At 38.4% G+C, this 24,204-nt stretch overlaps 3 protein-coding genes across 3 annotated transcripts; all 3 read right to left on the reverse strand.

Moving 5' to 3' along the window:
- Window positions 1-7,113: 7,113 nt before the first annotated feature.
- On the reverse strand, window positions 7,114-8,100 carry LOC104231604 (chlorophyll a-b binding protein 50, chloroplastic). The gene has a single exon (XM_009784620.2). The coding sequence runs from the start codon at window positions 8,037-8,039 to the stop codon at window positions 7,236-7,238; it is 804 nt and encodes a 267-aa protein (XP_009782922.1). The 5' UTR covers window positions 8,040-8,100; the 3' UTR covers window positions 7,114-7,235.
- Window positions 8,101-17,790: 9,690 nt separating this feature from the next.
- On the reverse strand, window positions 17,791-18,982 carry LOC104231605 (chlorophyll a-b binding protein 50, chloroplastic-like). Its single transcript, XM_009784621.2, has one exon. It carries the CDS (start codon window positions 18,916-18,918, stop codon window positions 18,115-18,117), a length of 804 nt encoding a protein of 267 aa, XP_009782923.1. The 5' UTR covers window positions 18,919-18,982; the 3' UTR covers window positions 17,791-18,114.
- Window positions 18,983-22,624: 3,642 nt separating this feature from the next.
- Window positions 22,625-23,621, reverse strand: LOC104231607 (chlorophyll a-b binding protein 50, chloroplastic-like). Its single transcript, XM_009784622.2, has one exon. It carries the CDS (start codon window positions 23,535-23,537, stop codon window positions 22,734-22,736), a length of 804 nt encoding a protein of 267 aa, XP_009782924.1. The 5' UTR covers window positions 23,538-23,621; the 3' UTR covers window positions 22,625-22,733.
- Window positions 23,622-24,204: the final 583 nt, after the last annotated feature.

Consider the following 24,204-nt stretch of genomic DNA (forward strand, 5'->3'; position numbering starts at 1 on the left):
TTCGTCGCTGATAATCGCTCGTGGTGTCCCAAAGCGGGTGAATATATTCTTCTTTAGAAACCCCACCACCACTTTCGCATCATTGGTGGGCAATGCTACAGCTTCCACCCATTTGGACACATAGTCTACGGTAATAAGGATGTACTTATTACCATAAGAGCTGACGAAGGGACCCATGAAATCAATCCCCCAGACGTCGAACACTTCTATCTCCTGAATTGGGTTCATGGGCATCTCGTGGCGCCGGGAAATGTTTCTGGTGCGTTGACATTCATTACAACCCTTCACCCATGAGTGGTCATCTTTAAACACAGTCGGCCAGAAAAATCCAGCCTCTAGCACCTTTGCTGCTGTCCTGATCCCTCCAAAGTGTCCACCATAAGCCGATGCATGACAAGCCTGCAAAATAGAAGAATGTTCTATCTCGGAGACGTATCTCCGGATCATGTTATCCAGGAATATTCTAAAGAGATAGGGCTCGTCCCAATAGTACAAGCGGCTTTCACGAAAAAATCGCTTCCTCTGGACCGATAAAAGGTCGTGAGGAACTATACCACTGGCCAGGTAATTGGCCAAGTCCGCATAGCATGGCACTTCCTGATGAGTGATGGCGAGCAGTTGCTCGTCTGGAAAAGTTTCCAGAATTTCCTCAACCTCAATTGCATTTTCAGCTCCCTCAAGTCGTGATAGGTGATCAGCGACTTGATTCTCAGTGCCTTTGCGGTCACGTATTTCAAGATCGAACTCTTGCAGCAGCAATACCCAATGAATCAGGCATGGCTTAGAGTCTTTCTTTTCTATTACGTACCTGAGAGCAGCATGGTCAGTGTATACAATTACCTTTGATCCTATCAGGTAGGGCCGGAACTTGTCGAATGCGAACACCACAGCTAGCATCTCCTTTTCAGTCACCATATAGTTTAATTGAGCTCCACTCAGCGTTCGACTGGCATAGTAGATTGGGTGCATCAATTTGTCCTTCCGCTGGCCCAGCACTGCCCCCACTGTGTAGTCACTAGCGTCACACATTAGTTCAAATGGTTGTTCCCAGTTGGGGGCAACAATGATGGGTGTTGTGACCAGCTTCTGCTTCAACTCCTCAAACGCTACCCTGCAATCATCAGAAAACACAAACGGGTGATCTTTCTGTAATAACTTACATAGAGGGTTGGTGATTTTAGAAAAGTCTTTTATGAACCGCCGGTAGAAATCATCATGTCCAAGAAAACTTCTGATTGCTTTGACCGAAGTTGGTGGAGGCAGCTTTGCTATTACATCAACCTTTGCTCGATCTACCGATATTCCCTTGCTAGACACCCGGTGCCCCAAGACTATGCCTTCTTGTACCATGAAATGACACTTCTCCCAGTTCAGCACCAGATTAGTCTCGACGCACCGTTTCAGCACACGCGTCAAATTCACCAGGCACTCATCAAATGAACTCCCCACCACTGAGAAGTCATCCATGAACACCTCCATTATATCCTCAACTATGTCAGTGAATATGGCCATCATGCACCGTTGGAATGTGGCGGGTGCATTGCATAGGCCAAAGGGCATCCTCCTGAAGGCATAAATGCCATAAGGGCATGTGAAGGAGGTCTTCTCTCGGTCCTCAGGTGCAATGGAGATCTGATTGTACCCTGAGTACCCATCCAGAAAACAAAAGTGTGACCTCCCTGCCAATCTATCCAGCATTTGATCAATCAAGGGAAGTGGGAAGTGGTCTTCCGGGTGGCTAGATTCAACTTTCAATAATCCATGAAAATTCTCCAACCTGTGACGGTTCTCGTTGGGATTAGTTCATTGTTGTCATTCTTCACAACCGTCATGCCACCCTTCTTAGGCACACATTGAACTGGGCTCACCCAGTTGTTGTCAGAGATTGGGAAAATAATTACCGCATCTAACCACTTTATCACTTCCTTCTTCACCACTTCCTTCACATCAGAATTTTATGCATGCAGTAAGCAGGGCTGATCTCCTTGATGTCTGCCATGGTCCACCTAATGGCAGATTTGCACTCCTTCAATACCTGTAGAAGTTGTTGGACCTGCACATCTAACAAACCAGATGAGATAATAACAGGTAGAGTGGAGTCAGGTCCCAGAAATTCATACCTGAGGTGGGTTGGTAGTGGCTTTAGTTCCAGCTTCGGTGGTTCTTCAATGGATGGCTTAGCTGGAGGAGTTTCTCTCTTTTCTAAGTGTAGGGGCTCAAACTCTAGTTCTCTATCCTAGAACCCTCTACCTTCTAATGCCAACACCCATTCTGCCAAGTCCTCACCGTTCACTTCCTCCAAATTCGTCAAACATGCAGCGAGGGGATCCTCAATCGTCAACACTTCATCATCAGACTGTACGATTACATCCACGACATCAATAAGAGAGCAATTTGCGAACTCACTTGGGCGCCTCATAGATTTATGCACATTGAATATAATCTCTTCGTCATTGAGCCTCATTTTAAGCTCCTCGGTCTCACAATCAATAAGAGCTCTCCCTGTGGCCAAGAAAGGTCTTCCTAAGATGATAGGAATTTCTTCATCCACCTTGCAATCCAATATTATAAAATCTGCAGGGAACACGAATTTCCCACCGGAATAAGTACATCATCCAGGATCCCAAATGGACGCTTCACAGTCCTGTCAGCCAGCTGTGGCAACATAGAGGTGGGTCTAGCTCTCACAATGCCCAACCTCTTGTAAATGACCAGGGGCATAAGATTAATGTTGGCCCCTAAATCATAAAGTGCTTTCGCAAAAGCAAAGTTTCCAATTGTACATGGAATAGTAAAACTCCCTGGATCAGAGAGCTTTTCAGCAACATGTCTAGTTACCACTGCACTGCACGTTTGAGTAAGTGCCACCGTAGCCAAGTCTTGGAAATCAAATTTCCGGGACAGTAAGTCTTTCATCATTTTTGCGTATCCAGGCATCTCCTTTAAGGATTCAATCAATGGAATATTTACCTGTTGCTTGAGCATCTCAAAGAACTTTTTGTACTGCTCCTCCTTTTGCTGCTTGGCTAACCTCTGTGGAAATGGTGGAGGAGGTCTCTTCTTCCCAATCACTTGGAATTTTTCTTTCTCGGCTACTATCTCCACTACCGGCTCTTCAACTGCTTCAACAACTTTCTCGGTCTCCTGCTGAGTATTCTTTTCTTCCTGAGCAGGCTGGACTGTCACATCTGTCAACCTTGTGGATTCATTCAGCTCAATGGTACCTGAATGAGTGTCTCAGCCTGTATATTGTCACGAGCTCTCTCTTTCTCTTCGTCGAGATCCCTGCCGTTACGGAGACTCACCGTCATCAGTTGCTTCGGGCCCTGATCTTTAGGATTGATTTGGGTATCTGCAGGTAGCGTCCCTTGAGGATGATTGTTCAGAGACATTGAAATTTGGCCCACTTGCACTTGAATATTTTTGATAGCTACGTCATGTGCATCTACTCTCTCGTTTATCTTCGCAGTGGACCCAATAACCTGCTGCATCATTGCTTCCAGTCTAGCAAACCCATCGTCCTGTCTTCCACCATCCTGCTGCTGAGGAGGGTGGTACCCTTGCTGCTGATTGTTGTACCCCTGTGGTCTAGGATACGGTGCTATGTTGTTGGGGGGTCTCATACCTCCCATGTTTCCGGCATTATATTGAGGCTGAGGTGGTATGTACTGCTGCTGAGTCTGCTGACCCCAGTTCTGATTTCCCCGTCTCTGACCCCCATAGTTAGCAACATAGTTCATATCTTCAGGGTGCTGATGATGATGATCAAGCTCTGTATTCTAAGGATTACCAATTGGCTGACTAATACAAGATGTGCACAGGCCCCCACTGGTAGTATCTACTATGTGTACCTGCTGCTTCTGCCCTGATTCCTCCACCTTTTTGGTGAGGATGCTCATTTGTGTCAGGAGAGTCGCCATATTTTCAGCCATAGTGTTTGAAGGATCAAGAGGCACTAAGTGCACCACTGGAGTGATGGGTGCATTCCTGGATGTCCATCCCGAATTCTGTGCCATTTTATCTAGTAAACTCTGACCTTCACTCTATGTCTTGCTCAGGAATGCCCCACCAGCTGAGGCATCCACAATATTCTTCAACCCATCTGACAGTCCCATATAAAATCGTTGTCCCAACATTTGTTCTGGAATACCATGATGTGGACACATAACCAACATTCCTTTGAACCTGCCCCATGTTTCATGCAGTGTCTCCATCGGTTTCTGCTTGAAGCTCACGATCTCATCAATTTGTTGGGCAGTTTTGTTGGGTAGATGAAACTTGTTATGAAACTGCTTGACTAACTCATCCCATGTTGCTATAGAATTTATGGGGAGTGAGTTTAGCCAAACCTGTGCAGCTCCTGTCACCAAGAATGGGAAAAATAATAGCCTAATAGCCTCTAGAGTGACATTGGGCTGCCTCTGGGTCTTGCAGATTGACAGGAAGTTCTTCAGGTGTTGCTGAGGATCTTCAAGTTGTGTCCTAGAGAAGAGTCCCTTGTTTTGCAACAAGTGCAACATGTTATTTGTGATATGGAATGACTCAGCTTGTATTGTGGGCACAACTATGGCAGTAGCCAAATTGTCAGCTGTGGGTTGTACCCAGTCATACAGTGCACCCTCGGGCACCAGAGGTGCCGCTTCTCTAACATTCAAGTTGACTTGCTCATGCCTGCCATTTCCGTTGGGGTCGATTGCGTCTCCCATGTCAGTTCCGAATTTGTCTGTTTGTTGAGGTGGTTGAAGTCTTCTGTTGGCACGGTTCAATGCCCTGAATATTTTCTCAGGGTCTGAGAGTCCTTCAAGTAGTTCTCCAGTCCTGGTAGAGTTTCTAGGCATACACCTGTGCAACCAAGTCAACAACCGTCAAAAGTTTCAATCAAAAATTGGGTGTAGAGAAACTGCCTACACTAAGAATTTTTGTATTTCTATCAATGGTAATTGATAATTCCGTTAACTTCCCCGGCAACGGCGCCAAAATTTGGTCACGCCCAACTATGCCTTATAAAAAGGACAATGCGGTCGTTGCAAATATAATCCGGTTTACAAGTCCGGAGTCGAATCCCATAGAGAGTTAACCTATCAATCACAATCTTTAGACCCACTAAACTCTTCAGAACCAGCTTCCCAAATGTTTGAATCACAAGTTGATGGTTTCTTTAGTAACTAAGATTGCAAGTAAATTAAACAGGCTGTAAACTAAAACGCTAAGGTTGTAAACAATGATGAGATAAAGCTAAGGTAAAGATTTCCCCTATTGATGGAATCCCTTCTGTTTATGCTTCATACAAATGTACCAACACTTCTCTATCAATCATGAACGCTCGTCTTACCATAAATCTCTCCCGAGTAATCACAGTAATATACTATTGCACTCTCCCGAGATACACTAGCTAGCTTTAATTAACACAGTTCACTTAAGATTGCACCCAAGGCTTCGTTATCCCTAATCCCGCCTTTAAACCCGCAGTTATAGATTCCTCTTATACTTTAGGAGTGGTGTTATTCAACAATAACCTAAATATGCACTCTCTCCCGAGTTATGCACACTAAATAGGCACAGCTAATTGAGGATCCTGTCAATTAACTACAACAAGAACATAGTTGAATAAATAAAGATTGAAACTAGCAATTTGTATTCACATAAACAAGAAGTTCATCCCCCAATAGGTTCCATCAAAACCTTAGACAAAAGATTTAGCTACTCATAACTATGGGTAAACAAACTAAGATAAGATCCATCATAAACTAGCAATCAAAATCAAAGAAAAGAAGAAAGATGTTTTGGGTGATCTCTCACAATTGTTTTTCTTGCCAAAATACTCTAAAAATCAATACATGCCTCTCTTGGGCGAAGTCTAGTGTTTAAAATAGGTTTTAGGGCTAAAAATCCCGTGTTTGCACTTTAGTCCCTGCACTTTTCTCGCGCCTGCCGCGGTTCTGCCGCGTTCGCGGTGGAACCGCGGCCAAACAGCTCCTCTGAATCTCCTTCTGTCCGCGAGCATCCTTTACCGCGGTCGCGGTGGAACCGCGGCAGAGTCATTTTTTTGATTCTTCAGCCTGTTTTTGCGTGGTTCACTTGGGACATTTCACGGTTGGCCTCTCTTTCTTCATTTTTTTGACTCCAAAAGTGCTCCCTAGCCTTCCCTAGTCATATATAACCTGCAAATCATGAAAAACACTAATAAGAGCATTTTGTTATCACTTTTATTATTAAAACTATGCAAGAAGGCGGTTATTTAGGGCCTGAGTATAGTTAAATTTACCTATTATCATAGGGTAAAAATAATACACATAGTCAGTGTATAGCAGTTAAACTCTGAAATATTATCGCAAACTTTTTAGTCTGACTGCAGTCTTTTTTATTTTGACGATGACACCAATCACTATCCTAGTTCATAGAAATGGTTGCATTTTTAACTGCTGATGAGCAGGTAATCTCACTATAATGGCTAAGACCAGCTATTTGAATTTGTTTTCATCCATGTAATGTCATTTTTGTTGTCACTAATCAGAAAGTTATTGTTCGATTTCTTGTTTCTATATATATATATATATATATATATATATATATATATATATATATACAGGAATTTAAGGATACCTTTGAGACGTGCATTCGATATTATTAGTTACTAAATGTAAGATAGTGAGAAGTAAGATAGAGCTTGTTCGGGACTTAAGCATAGATTTTAGTCGGGGCTCATAGAGACAGATCCAAAATTTTAAGGTGGTTGTTGTGAGAACAAGAGCAGCAAGTCGTAGTTGAGCTTGTTTTGATGGCATTCTTTCAAGTCATCTGAATAGGTAATAAAGAAGCAAATTAGTTTTGCACAACTATATATATGTGATTCAAACCTATATTATTTTTCGTGAATACTTTTCATTGAATATGTATAAGAGTAGGTAATGCCTAGTTAAATTGTTTGCACCACACATGGGATTCTTGTTTTGAAAATTTGACTTCAACTTTCAATTTCTCTTCTTTGCAGATTCTTGTTTGCACCTTGGAACACTGTTTTTTTTGTTCCAAGACATCTGAAATGCCAACTTGGGAGACCTTTTTAGCCCCTTTAACTTGTATATATTTGATTTATCAAAAGAACGGAAAATGTAACTGAAAACAACACAATTATTGGAGACCAAACAAATTCATATACAATTTCCTGTAATTCACAATAGCTTTACAAGATCATCAAACAATCATCTAATTGAACAAACTATATGTTAAGAAGTTCACTTTCCGGGGACAAAGTTGGTGGCGTAGGACCAGGCGTTGTTGTTAACTGGGTCAGCAAGGTGGTCGGCTAGGTTCTCCAATGGACCCTTTCCAGTGACGATAGCTTGAACGAAGAATCCAAACATAGAGAACATAGCAAGTCTACCATTCTTGATCTCTTTTACTTTGAGTTCAGCAAAAGCCTCTGGGTCTTCAGCAAGACCCAATGGGTCAAAGCTGCCACCGGGGTAGAGCGGGTCGACAACCTCACCAAGAGGGCCACCAGCAACACGGTAACCTTCGACAGCTCCCATCAACACAACTTGGCAAGCCCAAATGGCCAAGATGCTTTGTGCGTGAACCAAACTTGGGTTGCCCAAGTAGTCAAGTCCACCCTCGCTAAAAATTTGGGATCCAGCCTTGAACCATACTGCTTCACCAAACTTGACCCCGTTACGGGCCAAGAGCTCGGGGAAGACACAACCAAGAGCTCCAAGCATAGCCCATCTGCAGTGGATCACCTCCAACTCACGATTCTTGGCAAAAGTTTCTGGATCAGCTGAAAGTCCAGCAGTGTCCCATCCATAGTCACCAGGGAATTCACCAGTCAAGTAACTTGGAGACTCACCAGAGAATGGCCCCAAGTACTTGACACGGTCAGGACCATACCATGGGCTGCCAGAGGAGACAGGCTTAGCCTTGGTAACAGTCTTCCTCATAGTAACTTTCCCATTTCCAGTGATTTCAGAGGAAGATGGTGAGAGTTTTACTGCCTTTCCGGCAAATGAAGAGGAAGAGAGAGCCATTGTAGCAGCTGCCATTGTAGAAGGAAGATGAGAAACTCTTGAATGCAGCTACTACACAGAAAGAATGTTTGTTTTGTGGCTTGAGTTTCATATGGCCTGCACTAGCAGTATTTAAATGACTCTGAAGGACAAAAGTCCTTATCCTAGAATATCATTGTCTGTTTTCTCATTGGTGGATGACATTTTTTAACTTGGTTCATGTCCATTTGCATAGTTCAGCACCATTAAACATGACTAGATATTTTTAGATACATTATGTCTGAAAAAAATCTAATCTAGTGCAATTTTCATCTCTTACTGCCAATCCGGAGTTGCCACGTTATATAGTGGATTATTCGAAATCAAGTTGACCAAGAATCGTATTTTAATAAGAGCAACTCAAGGCCATGCAATAGTTAACACATAATTTGTTTGTCTTGCTATAAAATAATAGGACCTTACTTGTATGAGTTGTATATACCTCTTCACGTTAAAAAATAAAAATATAAAAATAACTTGAAATTCAGATAATGCAATGTGTCCCAACAGCTAAAGGAGGTAGAAACCATAAAGAATATAAAAGCAAGAGTGAAATGTTTTATTCTTTTGGATTTTTGGTCTCTACATATATTGTTCATCAACTATTAGTGTATAACTTGGAGAAGAATTAGAACCTCAACCAAAAGTGATACTGTGCAGTGATGTTTGTTGGCTTGACACATGTTGGCCCGAGCGATTTTGATTTTTGATGATTGACAAAGGAACACATGCATGAACTAAGTTTATGGGTAGTGTAGAGGCGGTCCTTCATAAAACAACCGCTTTAGGTCCCATTTTTTATTATACTTAATAAATGTGTAAGTTTAAAAAAGAGTTCTGTAAAGTGAAAAAAATTGATTTCTTTCTTAACAAATATAGAGAAGAAAGATTTTCAACTGCTATGATTTCTACCAACGAAATTGCACTTGAAATGGATATAACCCGAATTTCGTAAGAAATGTGTGATATATATGAAGTAACAATTTGATGCGAATGTTGATAATAAAATCTCAAGATCTTTCGAATAGTCCTTAAGTGTTGATTACTTTTATACATAATAGACAATGCTATTTTTCCACTTCAAAATAGATTTAAACAATTTGAAGCATATGAAAATATTTTTGGTTTTCTATTTGGCAGTAAAAACTAAGATCACTAGATGTTGGAAATTTGAAAAAATATTTTCTTAATCTTGAATGTTCCTTAAAGCATTATAATCAATTCGATATTGATGGTTTAGATTTATTTTCTGAATAAAAAGTATTAAGAAAAATTGTACAATTAGAAGATAACGATTTAATTTATACACTTAATCAAATAAAAAGATTTATTTCTTTTCCAAATGCCTACATTTGCTTATGAAATAATGTTTGTCACACCTCCTTTTTCACCTACACCCATGTAAGGGTATAAAGGAGTTTTTCCAATTAAAGGACAATCGAAACGGGATTTATTATTTAATTCAGAGTCGCCACTTGGGAGATTTATGGTGTCCCAAGTCACCGGTTGAATCCCGAATCGAGGAAAAGATTGACTCTGTATTACAGTCCGCGAACCAGAAATCCAAGTAAGGAATTCTATTAACCCGGGAGAAGGTGTCAGACATTCCCGAGTTCCGTGGTTCTAGCACGGTCGCTCAACTGTCATATTCGGCTTATTTATCTGATTTTAATACATGTTGAACCTATGTGCAAATTTTTAACTGTGTACCGCTTTTATTATTATTATTTTTACCGAGAATTGCAACATCGTGAAAATACATCTCTAACCGCGTTACATCAATGCACCCGTGGTTATTGACATATTTCAACTCTGTTGAGATTTGAATTTGGGTCACATAAATGTACACCCGAGTTTAAGAAGATAACATTATTAAATACGCGCCTAAAGAGACTAACGCGTTGTTATTTTGGAAAATGGCCGTGAAACTCGCTAAACGGCCTGTCCCGAAATATAAGTATTTTAATATATACAATTATCGAGGGCCCCGCAATCTAGGTGCTTTATTTGGCGAGGCTCATCTCGTCATTTTTATTTAAAGGCCCAATCCTAAAGCAATCTATAATTTTCTATTTTATTTGCCTCTAAAACAAAGAAGAAGATCCTAATTAGTTTTGCATTATTTAAGAATTAGAAGACCTGGGTCTATTGAACTCATACGAAATCAAATTTTATTCGCTTTAGGTTCTGAATGCAATCCATATAAATAGACCCTTATCTAAGTGTGTACAAAGATCAAACCAACTATAGATCTGGGCCCAGGTCCAAATGAACATGCAGTCAGAGCTAGACCTGGGCCGTTTGTGACAATACCGAAGCCCAAAATGTCCAACGTGGACCACTGACCACAGCTTCAATTCTAGTTGAACGCAGAATCAATGGAACAACTCCAAGTTATTTAACGTGCACTCAACAAATTATGAGAAGGGAGAATCACGTTTATCTACTCAAACTAAGGAACAATTGATCATTTGAATCTCATATTAAAATTCAGCTTACTCCACCTGTTTAACTAATGGTGATTCCTAATGAGAGATCGAGTTTTGGACTAAACAACTCAATTATTTGATTTTTACTAACATCCACGAGCAGATTCAAAGCAGTCTTATTAATAAGGCATGTTCAATTCGATTAACTACTGCTATGAGCTATTAATCCAGAATTACCAACACTTATACTATAACAATGAATTCCAGGCCATCAAACTTAAAGTGGCCGTCATACTGATTTCAAAATCAACTATATCCTAGAAAAACAATTTAGTGAAATATATATGAAAGCAAACTGAGATTCCATTAATCAACACAAGTTAAATCAGATTGTTAGCTATAGAACTTTTATGCTTCCCGGAATACACATCTAATTAGTTTAACTAAATCAGATTGATGCTCTAAATTCTAAAATCTATTATAACAGTCCAACACAGTCCACAAGTTAAAACAAACAGTCCATCACAGTCCATTGGAGTTCAGAATACTTAAATACAGTGGACAAATACACGCATCATAAGCAAATTATCCATATATGTAACAGAAGTTTTTCACTATAATTCCGCAGAAGGAAACTTGCTTCATTTCTATTTCACATCCGATACGAGATGCTACATCAAAGTTTCAAAGTGTACTTGGTATTGACAATACAAGAAAAGGAAGAAGAGGATCAGCAGCATACTAGTAGCAGTCAATACAACAGCAATACACCAGCAATTTGAAGTTCCAAACAGCCACAAACAGAACCAGCTCAGCCCAGAAACATATTTATCAATCCAGGAAGAGTTCAGAAATGTTTTGAACCAACAAGATGAATGGATTAACCCAAAACCGATTCGAATAAACCCAAATGACCTTCAAAACCAAGTAGAAAACACTACTGATTCCAGTGGCTAGCAATCAGCTGATTCCTTCAGGACCAGTGAAACTCCCAAAACTCTCTCTATTTCTACCTTCCAGTTCTGACCCAGAAGAAAAAACAAGCCCAGACTCGACTAAAAAAAAAGATTAAGAGAACTGAATTTTTGCTCCCCCAAAACCAGCCATATCCTGTGTAGAAAAAAAACCCTATCATCTATCCTTAATGCTTTTATTTATACCACCAAAACTGACCCCCTTCACGGCCCTCTTGAAACACTTAAACTAATACCACCACCATCTTTTGCCCATGATATTCTCTTACAACCCATTATCAAGTGTCTTGTGTCCAAAGGCATGGGCAACTTATAATATTCAATTAATCCCCCATGCTTTTATGTTTCCTAAGCCACTACTACTAGACAAAGTATTAGTTTAATGGTCAATTAAGTACCCTTACGGTCAGACCACTAACACTAAACATTTCAAGCCTTTTAAAACCCCAAAATACCCCTGAAAACTCATGTGATTTAATGTCCTACCTTAAACCCTTTAATCTATACTACATCTTTGAGCTATAACCAATTCACAATTAAATTCAAACAATGACTCAATCCGAATTTAAGCAGTATGAATCAAAATATTATCAGGTTATACTAACATTCAAGCATGTAAAACTAATCAACGACACTTATCCAATCGACTACACGAATTACAACACATACAATTAGTAGCAAATCAGAATCGAGCAGGCACACAGGTGGTTCGAGTCGTGTTGATAAAACAGGGAACTTATAAACTAACAAATTACATGGCTAAATACATATATTCGACCATGCACAGAAGCAGACTCGACCAAATAAAAGGTCTGATTGGGGAAGAAGAAAGGACAATGAACAAAACTAGATTATAACTACCTAAACACAGTTAATCGTTACAAAATAGAACAAGAAAGGAGAAAAAGGTACCTTAAACAAAACAGAAACTAGACGATCTCAGGTCGAACCCTTGACTCGAACTTTTTGAGGTCGAACGGACCTTAATCGAGTGTTCTCAACTGAGAACACTTCGACTAAGGTCCATTGGACACCCAAATTCCTCTAATTCGGACCAACTCCAGCCTTTGGTTTTCTAGGGTTCTTGGGGTTTGATTTGGGGTTCGAACGGTTCCGGTCTGATTCGAACCTAACCAATGGTGGTTTGGTGACGAGGGAGGTCAGGGGGTGCCTTGGTGTGAGTTTGGGACCGGTTGGGGTAGATTTAGGTTCTGCTCGAATCTTCGATTGAAGATTCGAGAAACTACAGGCTGATTTGAGGCAAACGGTTAACAGATCCGTAACGAGGGTGGTCAGGGGGTGCCTTAGTGTGACTTTGGGACTGGTTAGGGTAGTTTCAAGTGTTGCTAGAATCTTCGATTGAAGATTCGAGAAGCTACATGCTGATTCGAGCAAAACGGGTAAGGGATTCGTGGAGAGGGTGGTTAGGTGCTCTAGGGGTGTTAGTTTCATGGTCATCGGCGTTGTTGCTGCCGGCTTTCAGGCGAAGGTGTTTCAGGGCGGCTAGGGTTTGGGGGGGGGAGGGTCATCTCTGAGAGAGACGATGAACAGGGGATATGGCTTAGGGAGGTGTGAGGTGAGAGGTTGGACTTTATATACGGAGGGAGTGGTTTAATCCTGGCCGTTGGATCAAGCACGATCAACGGCCAGGATTAAGGAGATTAACCCATACAGCGTCGTTTGGTTTAAGCAGGGGGTCGGTTTGAACCGGGTAACGGGTCGGGCTTGGTTCTTGGATGTGGGCATTGATCTGTGACCGTTGGATATGGCTTGATTGAGTGGCTGAAATTTTTTTGCCATTGAGACGACGTAGCTTGGTACCTATACTACGTCGTTTCACCATCCTGTGAGAGGAGCTTCCTGGACCGGGTTTGGGGTGAAATTTGGGCCTGATTGTTTGTCCAAAATAATGGCCCAATCCGATTTCACTCTTTTCTTTTTCCCTTTCATTTTCTTTTAATTCCTAAATTAAATTGTAAAACCAAGATTATTTTAAAAAGATATTAATTAACCCTTAACAACAATTAACACACAAGATCAAACAAAAATAAAATCACACAATTAAACAATAAAAATGACAAAGCTACCAAAATTCATATTTTTGTGATTTTCATTCTTTAAAATAGGACATGGTTTAATTAACTCAAAAATGCACAATTAAATCCTAAATATGCATGCAACATGTATTTTGGTATTTTTCAATTAATTAAAACAAGATAAACATTCACAGACAAAAATAACTATCCAAAAGGTCACGCAAAATTCTCAAAACTGTACCCAAAGGCAATTTGTTTTATTTTTCGATTTCTTTTGGAGTAGTTTTCGTGAAGCAAAAATAGCGTGCTCACAATGTTCATAACTCATGTTACCTTTGCTTCAACGGAAAGAAGTTTTCAAAATTAAAATTGATAAAATCTTACCTAACAACAACTATGTCACAAGAAATATTAAATGGATTAGCTATATTATTAATTGACAAATAATTATTAGAAGTTATTGATTATAAGAAAATTATTAATAACTTTGTTCATAAGAAAAGCTAAAAAAAAGTAGACTTCAAATAAATAATTAAAAAGAAATAAAAAGTTAAGGCCCCTCACAAAATTTAGCTTTATACCACAAAATTCGTTGGGCCGCCTCTTGGGTAGTATACACAGGTGACGGACATAACCAAGCAAAAGACATGCACGTGAAATGGATAAGTATAAGTGGTTATTTATGATAATCCCTAAATGAAAAAATTGCATAATTGATAAAGAACATGACTCCTTTGTTGAAGAGAACTCTATCCAAGATAAGTGAAGAGTTAAAAGTTGAAGTTGACTAGAACTCTTCTACCAAGGAAGAGTAAATATTAGAACTCTAGTTAATCCTTGTTCTACTAACTCTATAAATATCAGTTGTGTTCTCTTTTATCGGTGACACACAAATACAGAAGTGAAAGCATGAATTGAGAGCAAAATAGCAAGACATTTAGTGAGCAATTCTTGTGAGATTCAAGAGTGTGATCCTGAAGCTACACGAATAAGATTGAAGAACCAGTTCCATAAATAGTTTTATGTGTTGTCTTTACTTCTAGTTCAAAGTGTAGTATGCGTTTTGAGTTATGCCTTTTAGCTTTTCTTAGAAGCAAATTGTACAAGATACATGGGTTGTATTGTTTAAGTTAGAGTTAACTTAAAGTAGTCGCAATAGCCCGTGGCGTGTTGCTAAAAGGATTAGTTAATCCTTAGGTTTGCAAGAGGTTGTAAACTCGAGTTGTATCTTTCAAGTTAGAGTTAACTTGAAGTAGTTGCAATAGCCTGTGACGTGTTGCTACAAGGGTTAGAGGTAATCCTTAGGTTTGCAAGAGTTTGTAAACTTTGTTGTTGGCTCAGAGTTGTACTGAAGTATTTGGGAAAATCCTACTGGATAGTAGGTAGTGGCTTTTTCACCTTTTGAGTTAGGTGTTTTCCACGTAAAAATCCTTATGTACTTTACTTTCTGCATTATTTATTCTGCAACTGTAGTATAAAGAATGCATAGAAGAACCAGATCCTTCGATAATTCAGTGCACGCAAAAATTAGCCACCACACAAATCACCCATCTTGTACGGTATTAAAAATAAAACATCAACACAACATGCATGTAAGTTGATTTAAACTGCTTTAATTAAGTTGTATCTAACTTATACAATGAAAACGTAAAGAACTTTTACACCATTAGTGTAACTTAATTTGTTTTAGAAGGTAACATGTCTATTTTATAAATTATTAATAATTTTATTTTTTCAATTACATGCAATAAACTTTTAGCGAACTTGATAGTATAAAAATAATATATATAGTCGCTGCAACAAATATTTTATCTTGTTTTCATCCATGTAGTGTCATTTTTGTTGCCAATAATCACCAAGTTATTGTTCGATTTCTTGGTTATATATATTTTATTATATATACGATGCCTTTGAGATGTGCTTTCGATTATTAGTTACTTGATGTAATATAGTAAAAAGTTTGAAAGAGCTTGTTCAGGACTTATGTCACGACTCAAAATTCAACTAGTCGTGATGACACCTAATCCAACCCGCTAGATAATCCAATTAACAACTATCCAATTCCAATAAAATTTAATTAGACAAGTAAGTAAAAGAAAATATTTGAATCCTATACATTTCTCAAGGATTGGTAGTACAAATCACGAGCTTCTAAGATTAGAATTTACAATGCTGGTGTGAAATAAAAATACATATCTATCTGAATAACATATAAACAGATTTATCATAAGTTTAGAGCTACCATGAACAAGAGGCAACTATAATCGGAATGCAGGTACATCTTCAAATCCAGCTCCCGTCAATCACAGCAACGTCAGCAGGCAACATCGTCATGCAAGGTGCAGAAGTATAGTATGAGTACAACCAACCCCATGTGCTCAATAAATAACAAACCTAACCTTAGGTTGAAAGTAGTGACGAACTGGAATATAGGTTGAAGTCCGACACCAACAACCAACAACAGTTCATAACAACATAATGAAAGTAATAAAAGAAGCAACTCAGAGATAAAAACCTCAACTCGTTCACAGTTCCAGAAAATAGGTCTGGTTTTCAAGTAAATCAGCGAAAATTCAAATCTTTTACTGAAATAGCCAAAAATATGAGTGAGTTTGAAAACTGCAATTTTTTTCAAAAAGCTTTCAATAGGTAAATGTTTTATTTTTAAATGGCATGAAAAAAACACATCTCTATACCTATATGTCAACATGTGTGAGAAGTCACGAATGACGTGATACTGTAAAGCATGAGGAAAATGTATCTCTATGCTTGTATGTCATATACGCATATCAATGCAATGTATCTCATAGATGAATTCACACTCTTAGAGTATTCAATCTCACTATCTCACACTTTCCACTCATCATGCTCAATCACTCGACATGCTCAGTCAAGTAGTACTGTATATGGTCAATCCAGCCCAGGAAAAATCCATCCCGAGTATATACATAGCAACTACCAGTCAGTCACTCAGTACTGTATAAGGCCAATCTAGCCCGGGGAAGATCCATCCCAAAATATAAATGCTTCGGGCAAGATCCATGCCCAGGGAAGATCCATCTCTCAATATAAATCAGTCGTGCTCACTGGGGGGTGTGCAGACTCCAGAGGGGCTCCTTCAGTCCAAGCGCTATATCAAGCCAATCATGGGATAAATTAATAATACTCGTTGTAGCGTACAACCCGATCCAATGTCATGAAACTAGCCCAAAATGATGTATGATGTGTCAATAAATAGCAACATAAACTGAGATATGATATGATATGAAATGAATAAACATGACTGAAAATAAAATTACAACTAAACAAATAATTCAACAACAATACGACCTCGGTGGGTCCCAACAGAATAAACATGTAGCCTAGACATGATTTCTACCATGGATCAGAGCTAAGTAGCTCTAGTACGTAGAGATTTTATGGTTACAGATAAGATCATGTAACTACCCAGTACCACAGAAATAACGGAGTCACGATTCACACGGTGTACGCCCGCACGTCCGTCACCTAGTATGTGCGTCACCTAGACACCAAAATATATAACACGTAATTCGGGGTTTCATTCCCTCAATACCAAGTTTAGAAGTGTTACTTACCTCGAACAAGCTAAATCCAATACTGAGCAAGCCAAGCGATGCTCCCAAAAATGCCATCACGAGCATATCGACCTCCGAACGGCTTGAAACTAGCCAAAAGCAACTCAAATATATCAAATAATGCCAAAGAAAATAAACTCGTTCGATAAAGGTCGAATCTTTAATAAAAATCCCAAAATCGACCAAAAAGTCAAATCCGGACTCGCGCCTCGGGACCCGACAAAATTCACAAAATCCGAAGGATAAGAAAAACGAGCGCAACACAACCCAAACCTATCCGAAACTTACCGGAGACCCCGTATGAATATACCAACAAGTCCCATAATATAACATGGACTTACTCGAGGCCTCAAATCGCGCATAACAACATCGAAACGACGAAACGCACCTCAAATCAAACTCAATGAACTTTCAAACTTTCGACTTCCAAAAACTCGCATTGAAGCATATCAAATCAACTCGGAATTAACTCAAATTATGCACACAAATCCTAATACATCATACGGAGCTACTCGTGCCCCCAAACTATCGAGCGAAGTATAAATACTTAAAACAACCGGTCGGATTGTTACAACTTAAGCATAGATTTTAGTCGGGACCCATTCAGAGACAGATCCAAAATTTTAAGGCGGCTGAAAACAAGAGCAGTAAGTCGTAGTTGAGCTTGTTTTGATGACATTCTTTCAAGTCATCGGAATAGGTAAAGAAGCAAATTAGTTTTGCACAACTATATATGTGAATCAAATCTAAATTATTTTTCGTGAATACTTTTCATATTGCTAAAAAAAAGCAAGAAAATAGAAGATGTATAACAGTAGGTAATGCTTAGTTAACTTGGTTGCACCACATGGGATTCTTGTTTTGAAAAATTGACTTCAACTTTCAATTTCTCTGCTTTGCAGATTCTTGTTTGCACCTTGGAACACTGCTTCTTATGTTCCAAAACAAAATTAATACATAATCTCTTGTATTCACAATAGCTTTACAAGGCCATAAAACAAGCAGATAATAGTGTAGACTCATCTATTCTAAAAGCTTCACTTTCCGGGGACAAAGTTTGTGGCATAGGCCCAAGCATTGTTGTTTACTGGGTCTGCAAGGTGGTCGGCAAGGTTCTCCAATGGACCCTTTCCGGTGACGATAGCTTGAACGAAAAATCCAAACATAGAGAACATAGCAAGTCTACCATTCTTGATCTCTTTTACTTTGAGTTCAGCAAAAGCCTCTGGGTCTTCAGCAAGACCCAATGGGTCAAAGCTGCCACCGGGGTAGAGTGGGTCGACAACCTCACCAAGAGGGCCACCAGCAACACGGTAACCCTCGACGGCTCCCATCAATACAACTTGGCAAGCCCAAATGGCCAAGATACTTTGTGCATGGACCAAACTTGGGTTGCCCAAGTAGTCAAGTCCACCCTCGCTAAAAATTTGGGATCCAGCCTTGAACCATACTGCTTCACCGAACTTGACACCGTTACGGGCCAAGAGCTCGGGGAAGACACAACCAAGAGCTCCAAGCATAGCCCATCTGCAGTGGATCACCTCCAACTCACGATTCTTGGCAAAAGTTTCTGGATCAGCTGAAAGTCCAGCAGTGTCCCATCCATAGTCACCAGGAAATTCACCAGTCAAGTAGCTCGGAGACTCACCGGAGAATGGTCCCAAGTACTTGACACGGTCAGGACCGTACCATGGGCTGCCAGAGGAGACAGGCTTAGCCTTGGTAACAGTCTTCCTCATAGTAACTTTCCCATTTCCAGTAATTTCAGAGGAAGATGGTGAGAGTTTTACTGCCTTTCCGACAAAAGAAGAGGAAGAGAGAGCCATTGTAGCAGCTGCCATTGTAGAAGGAAGATGAAAAAACTCTAAGTCCAGCTACTACACAGAAATAAGAGTTGGTTTATGGCATGAGTTTCATGGTCTTGCACCAACAGTATTTAAATGACTTCAAAGGACTAAAGTCTTTATCCTAAAATATCATTATCTGTTTCCTCATTGGTGGATGGCAATTTTTTATTTGTATTCTCGTCCATTTGTCAACATGACTAGATATTTAGATACATTATTATACCTAAAAAATCTAGCTCAATGTTGATTTCTTCTCTTACAGCAATCCAGAGTTGCCACGTGTGAGTGTGGATTATAGAAATCATGGCCATGCAATAGTTCAAACACTTCTATTTGGCTGAAATATCAAATAGGACCACTTGTATTAGTGGTGTATATACCTCTTCCTCACAATGAGACAAAAAGAAAAAAATTTGATATTAAGAAAATGCAAGTCCAAGTATCCCAACGGCTAAGGCCCCATCTTAGCTATACGACGCAAATCTGAATTAGTCGAATTAATGGATTAAAAAATAAAAAGCAAGTCTATCATTTGTTAGAAGAATGAAAGATGAAAAGGAAGAAATTATGAACTTCCAATTCGCTCGATCAATAGGAAATGCACAGTTGTACAAGCATAAACTGAGGATTGATAAATCCTCGGGGTCGTTTGGTTTGAAGAAAAGTTATGCTAGGATTAGTTGTGATGTAATTATTTATATTGAGATTAGTTATCCTGGTATTATTTTATTGACTGTTTGGTATTGCATGAATCCTGGGATCGACAATTTTACTGTTTTATCCTAGGATTATTATTCCATCCTCTAGCAGATATAATTTATCCCAATATTGTTATTATTCCAGAATTAATAACCAAATATAGGATAAGGCGATACTAAATTTTTATCCCAAAATTATTTTTACTTATCCATCGAACAGAACGCGCGACCCCTCAATGCTAATTATGCAATTCTATATGTTGGATAATCTTGTTGGGGTCAAATTTCATTACTTATTCAAATAGTGAGTGTATCAGAAATTCCTTTACCTGCGAATTTTCTTATAAAATTCTCAGAAAAATCTCCATGTCATATGCAATTTTCTTGTAGCAACACTTACAAAACTCACTTTTTTTATGGAGGGTTTACTTATAGATTTTTTTTGGTTAATATGATAATATAAAAATTTCATTATACTGTCGGCATAAGTTAAACTCATATTACTATGGAGGGTTTACTTATAATAATATAAAAATTTCATTACACTGTCGGCATGTATAAGTTAAACTCGTATTACTCCTTTCATGTACACTTCGCTTTGGTATTTATAAATGCATCCCATATGAAATAATGAGTGGATTTTAATGCCTGCAATGGTTTAAGATTTATTTTTTCTTGTTGCTTTGATTTTGGTTAGGTTCAAAGTTTTCTACCTATTGTCAATCTGCAGAAATATATCTTCCGATAACTGTAATGTGGTAGGGAAAATAATAGAAAAACAATAGTGAATTTCTTCGTAAGATATAACTTGTTAGAGAATATTTTACGAGTAATTGAAGTTGCAAAAGTGACTAATAGCCTGTTTGGCCAAACTTCTCCAATCCTAGAAGTATTTTTTTTCTTTTCAAAAAAATTATTTAGAAAAATACATAAGTACCCCCTGACCTATACCCGAATTTTCAACTACACACTTTATTTTTGCGGGAATCCTATTACCTCCCTAAACTTTTTTTAAGTAGAATTATTTGCACCCGTAACGCTGATGTGGCAGAGTGTGTGTATTTCACTCTCCCAAATGAGAGTGAGAAGCAAGAAAAAATGATTTTCAGATTATTATTTTTTCTTTTTTACCATTTTTTCTTACTTTTTTTCCTTTTTCCTTTTTCTTTGTCTTTTTTCTTTTACTTCTTTTTTCGTTTATCCTCTAATTCCGGCGGATATTCATTCACCGGCGACTTTGTCTAACTGTTTTTCTTCCATTTATTCTGTTTTTCTTTTTCCTCTTTTTATCCTTTTCACACACAAATTAAACTCTCAAAAAGATCTATTCATAAGCAAAGCAAAATACACTCAGATTTGGGGGAAAAAATTCATCATCGGAAAACCTTCTCACGCCGGAAAAAATTGATGTATATAAATTTTAACTGGAAAAAAATCTTCTTAGCTTATATTCGTTTTTATTTCTTTTGCTCTTCCTCCCACACATAAATTATACTTTCAAGAATTTTATATATATATATATATATATATATATATATATATATATATATATATATATATATATATATAAAATAAAACGGTATAAAAACCCGTCGCCGAAAAAGAAAATTCGCCGAAAAAAATGGTGTTCGTGAAATTCCGACGACCACCATTTTATGCCATCAGTGACCAAAACAAAAAGAAAGAGAATGAAATAACCAAAAAAAATGAGAATAATAAGAAATAAGAAAAAAGGATAAGAAAAAGAAGAAAGAATAAAAAAAGTACTAAAAATACATGTGGGGGTGCGTGTAATTCACCACTTGCCAAGAGTTTGGTTGTCTAGTTTTAGGGTGGTATTTATTCCATTTAAAAAAAGTTTAGGGGGGTAATAGGATTCCCGCAAAGATAAAGTGTGTAGTTGGGAATCTGGTATAGGTCAGGGGGTACTTATGCATTTTTCCAAATTATTTTTTTTCAAAGTTGAAGCATAAAAAAGTAGAAAATACAAACTGCTTGAAAAGGAGTTTCTCTCCAAAAGCACTTTTTTGAAAAGCATTTTTGAGAAAAATACACTTAAAATAGTTTTTAAAAGCTTGGCCAAACACTAATTGCTGCTCAGAAGTGTTTTTCAAATTAATTAGCTAAACACAGACTACTTCTTACCAAAACTACTTTTGAGAAAAAGCATTTCTCAAAATAAGCTGATTTTTGCAGCTTGGCCAAACAGGCTATAAAACCCTACATTGTGGTCCTTGTGAACATATAATGGCTTATATATGCAACTACAATTAATGGTCATGGGCATTTAACTCTTTTAGATGATCTGATAGTGTAAAAAAATATTTATATCGTAAGTGTATAAAATTTTAACTCTTTGCATTATGGCAAACTTTAATGTGTTAGAAAATTTGATGATTACGGAGAATAAAAGATTTAGCTTGAGGCGTGTCAATGACACTATTCTTAAGGATACTTCGTTCACACCGTGATGAATAAAATTAGATGAATTTTTTAGGATTCAACAAGCTCTTCTAGTATAAATTAGGAGCAGAAACAACAGAGATCGAATAAAAGAAAACCCAGTACAAAAAAAATGTTAACTCTTATTTCTCTATTATTTTCCTTTGTTTCCTTGAACGTGGAAATATGGGATAAATTGGTGGAAGTTATAACTGTCAACGTTAGTAGCTTATAAAAGCTATTTTGAATCCATTAAAAAGTCTGACCCAATTGTCAAAAGCTAACATTAGAAACTATGAATAATTAGCCATTAAGGCTATTCAAGAGTAACAAATTTCAGTTATAAAATCATTATTATGCTTGAAAAGATATTCAAATTGTATTCAAATTAATTAGCAATTTAGCATAATGAAGACTCATTAACATAATACTTAAAAAATGAAACTAGACATCAATTTGAATATTTCTTTTTGAGTTATCAAAATTATTTTTCAAACGTTGCAACGGCTATTTGAATCTAGCAATTACTTAAGGAAAGCACGGACAATGTAACTGAGAACTACACAATGAAACAAAATTCACATATAATATTCACTAAAATTTACATTAGCTTTACAAAGACATAAAAAATGTGATAATAGAGGAGATACTTTTTGTTTCTAAAGAACTTCATTTTCCGGGGACAAAGTTTGTAGCGTAGGACCATGCGTTATTGTTAACTGGGTCGGCAAGGTGGTCAGCAAGATTCTCCAATGGACCCTTTCCGGTGACTATAGCCTGCACGAAGAATCCAAACATGGAGAACATAGCAAGTCTACCATTCTTGATCTCCTTTACCTTGAGCTCAGCAAAAGCTTCTGGGTCATCGGCAAGGCCCAGTGGGTCAAAGCTACCACCAGGGTAGAGTGGGTCGACAACCTCACCGAGAGGGCCACCAGCAACACGGTAACCCTCAACGGCTCCCATCAACACGACTTGGCACGCCCAAATAGCCAAGATGCTTTGTGCGTGAACCAAACTTGGGTTGCCCAAGTAGTCAAGACCACCCTCGCTGAAAATCTGGGATCCAGCCTTGAACCATACGGCCTCACCGAATTTAACACCATTACGTGCCAAAAGCTCGGGGAAGACACAACCAAGAGCTCCAAGCATAGCCCATCTGCAGTGGATCACCTCCAACTCACGGTTCTTGGCAAAAGTTTCTGGATCAGCTGAAAGTCCAGCAGTGTCCCATCCATAGTCACCAGGGAACTCACCAGTCAAGTAACTTGGAGACTCACCAGAGAATGGTCCCAAGTACTTGACACGGTCAGGACCGTACCATGGGCTACCAGAAGAGACAGGCTTGGCTTTGCTAGCAGTCTTCCTCATGGTGACTTTCCCATTTCCAGTGATTTCAGAGGAAGATGGTGAGAGTTTCACTGCCTTTCCAACAAAAGAAGAGGAAGAAAGAGCCATTGTAGCAGCTGCCATTGTAGAAATAAAATGAAATACTTTAAAATGCAGCTACTACACGCAGAAAGAATATTTGATTTATGGCTTGATGAGTTTAATGGGCTTGCACCTACTGTATATAAATGACGCAAAAGGACCAAAGTCCTCATCCAAGAATATCATTATCTGTTCTGTAATTGGTGAAAGGCAATTTTCTATTTTATTTTTTATTTTTTTTTGTTTCATGTCAATTTGGCAAAGTTCAGCACCGTGCATAATTGATTTCTTTTATTAGATACAATATGTTCAAAATCCAACCCAATGAAGATTTCCTCTCTTACAGCCAACCCAAAATTGCCACGTGTAATGGTGGATTATTTGAAATATCCACTGACCAGATCATAAGAATAATATTGTCTTGCAAAGAAAGTGAAAAAAGTGTAGGCCCTAGATATTTCTTGTCGACCATACTAGAGATACAAAATGCAGGAAAAGAAATTTTCTTGGATTCACTAATAAGCTTTTAATTTCCCGGGAGCCTAGGAGTAATGGTAAAGTTGACTTTGTATGATCTGTAAGTCATAAGTTTGAGTTGTAGAAGCAACCACAAATACTTGTATTAGAGTTGGCTACCTACATCACACCCTTAGGAGGTACGTCCCTTCTTTGAATTATGATGACCCGATATTTATAGTTTTAACCCTCA

The sequence above is a fragment of the Nicotiana sylvestris genome, chromosome 9 (assembly GCF_000393655.2).
Source record: "Nicotiana sylvestris chromosome 9, ASM39365v2, whole genome shotgun sequence".
NCBI lineage: Eukaryota > Viridiplantae > Streptophyta > Magnoliopsida > Solanales > Solanaceae > Nicotiana > Nicotiana sylvestris.

Excerpts from the sequence above, each read along its gene's own strand:
- LOC104231604 (XM_009784620.2), bottom strand. The coding sequence starts at position 8,039 with ATGGCAGCTGCTACAATGGCTCTCTCTTCCTCTTCATTTGCCGGAAAG.
- LOC104231607 (XM_009784622.2), bottom strand. The coding sequence starts at position 23,537 with ATGGCAGCTGCTACAATGGCTCTTTCTTCCTCTTCTTTTGTTGGAAAG.
- LOC104231605 (XM_009784621.2), bottom strand. The coding sequence starts at position 18,918 with ATGGCAGCTGCTACAATGGCTCTCTCTTCCTCTTCTTTTGTCGGAAAG.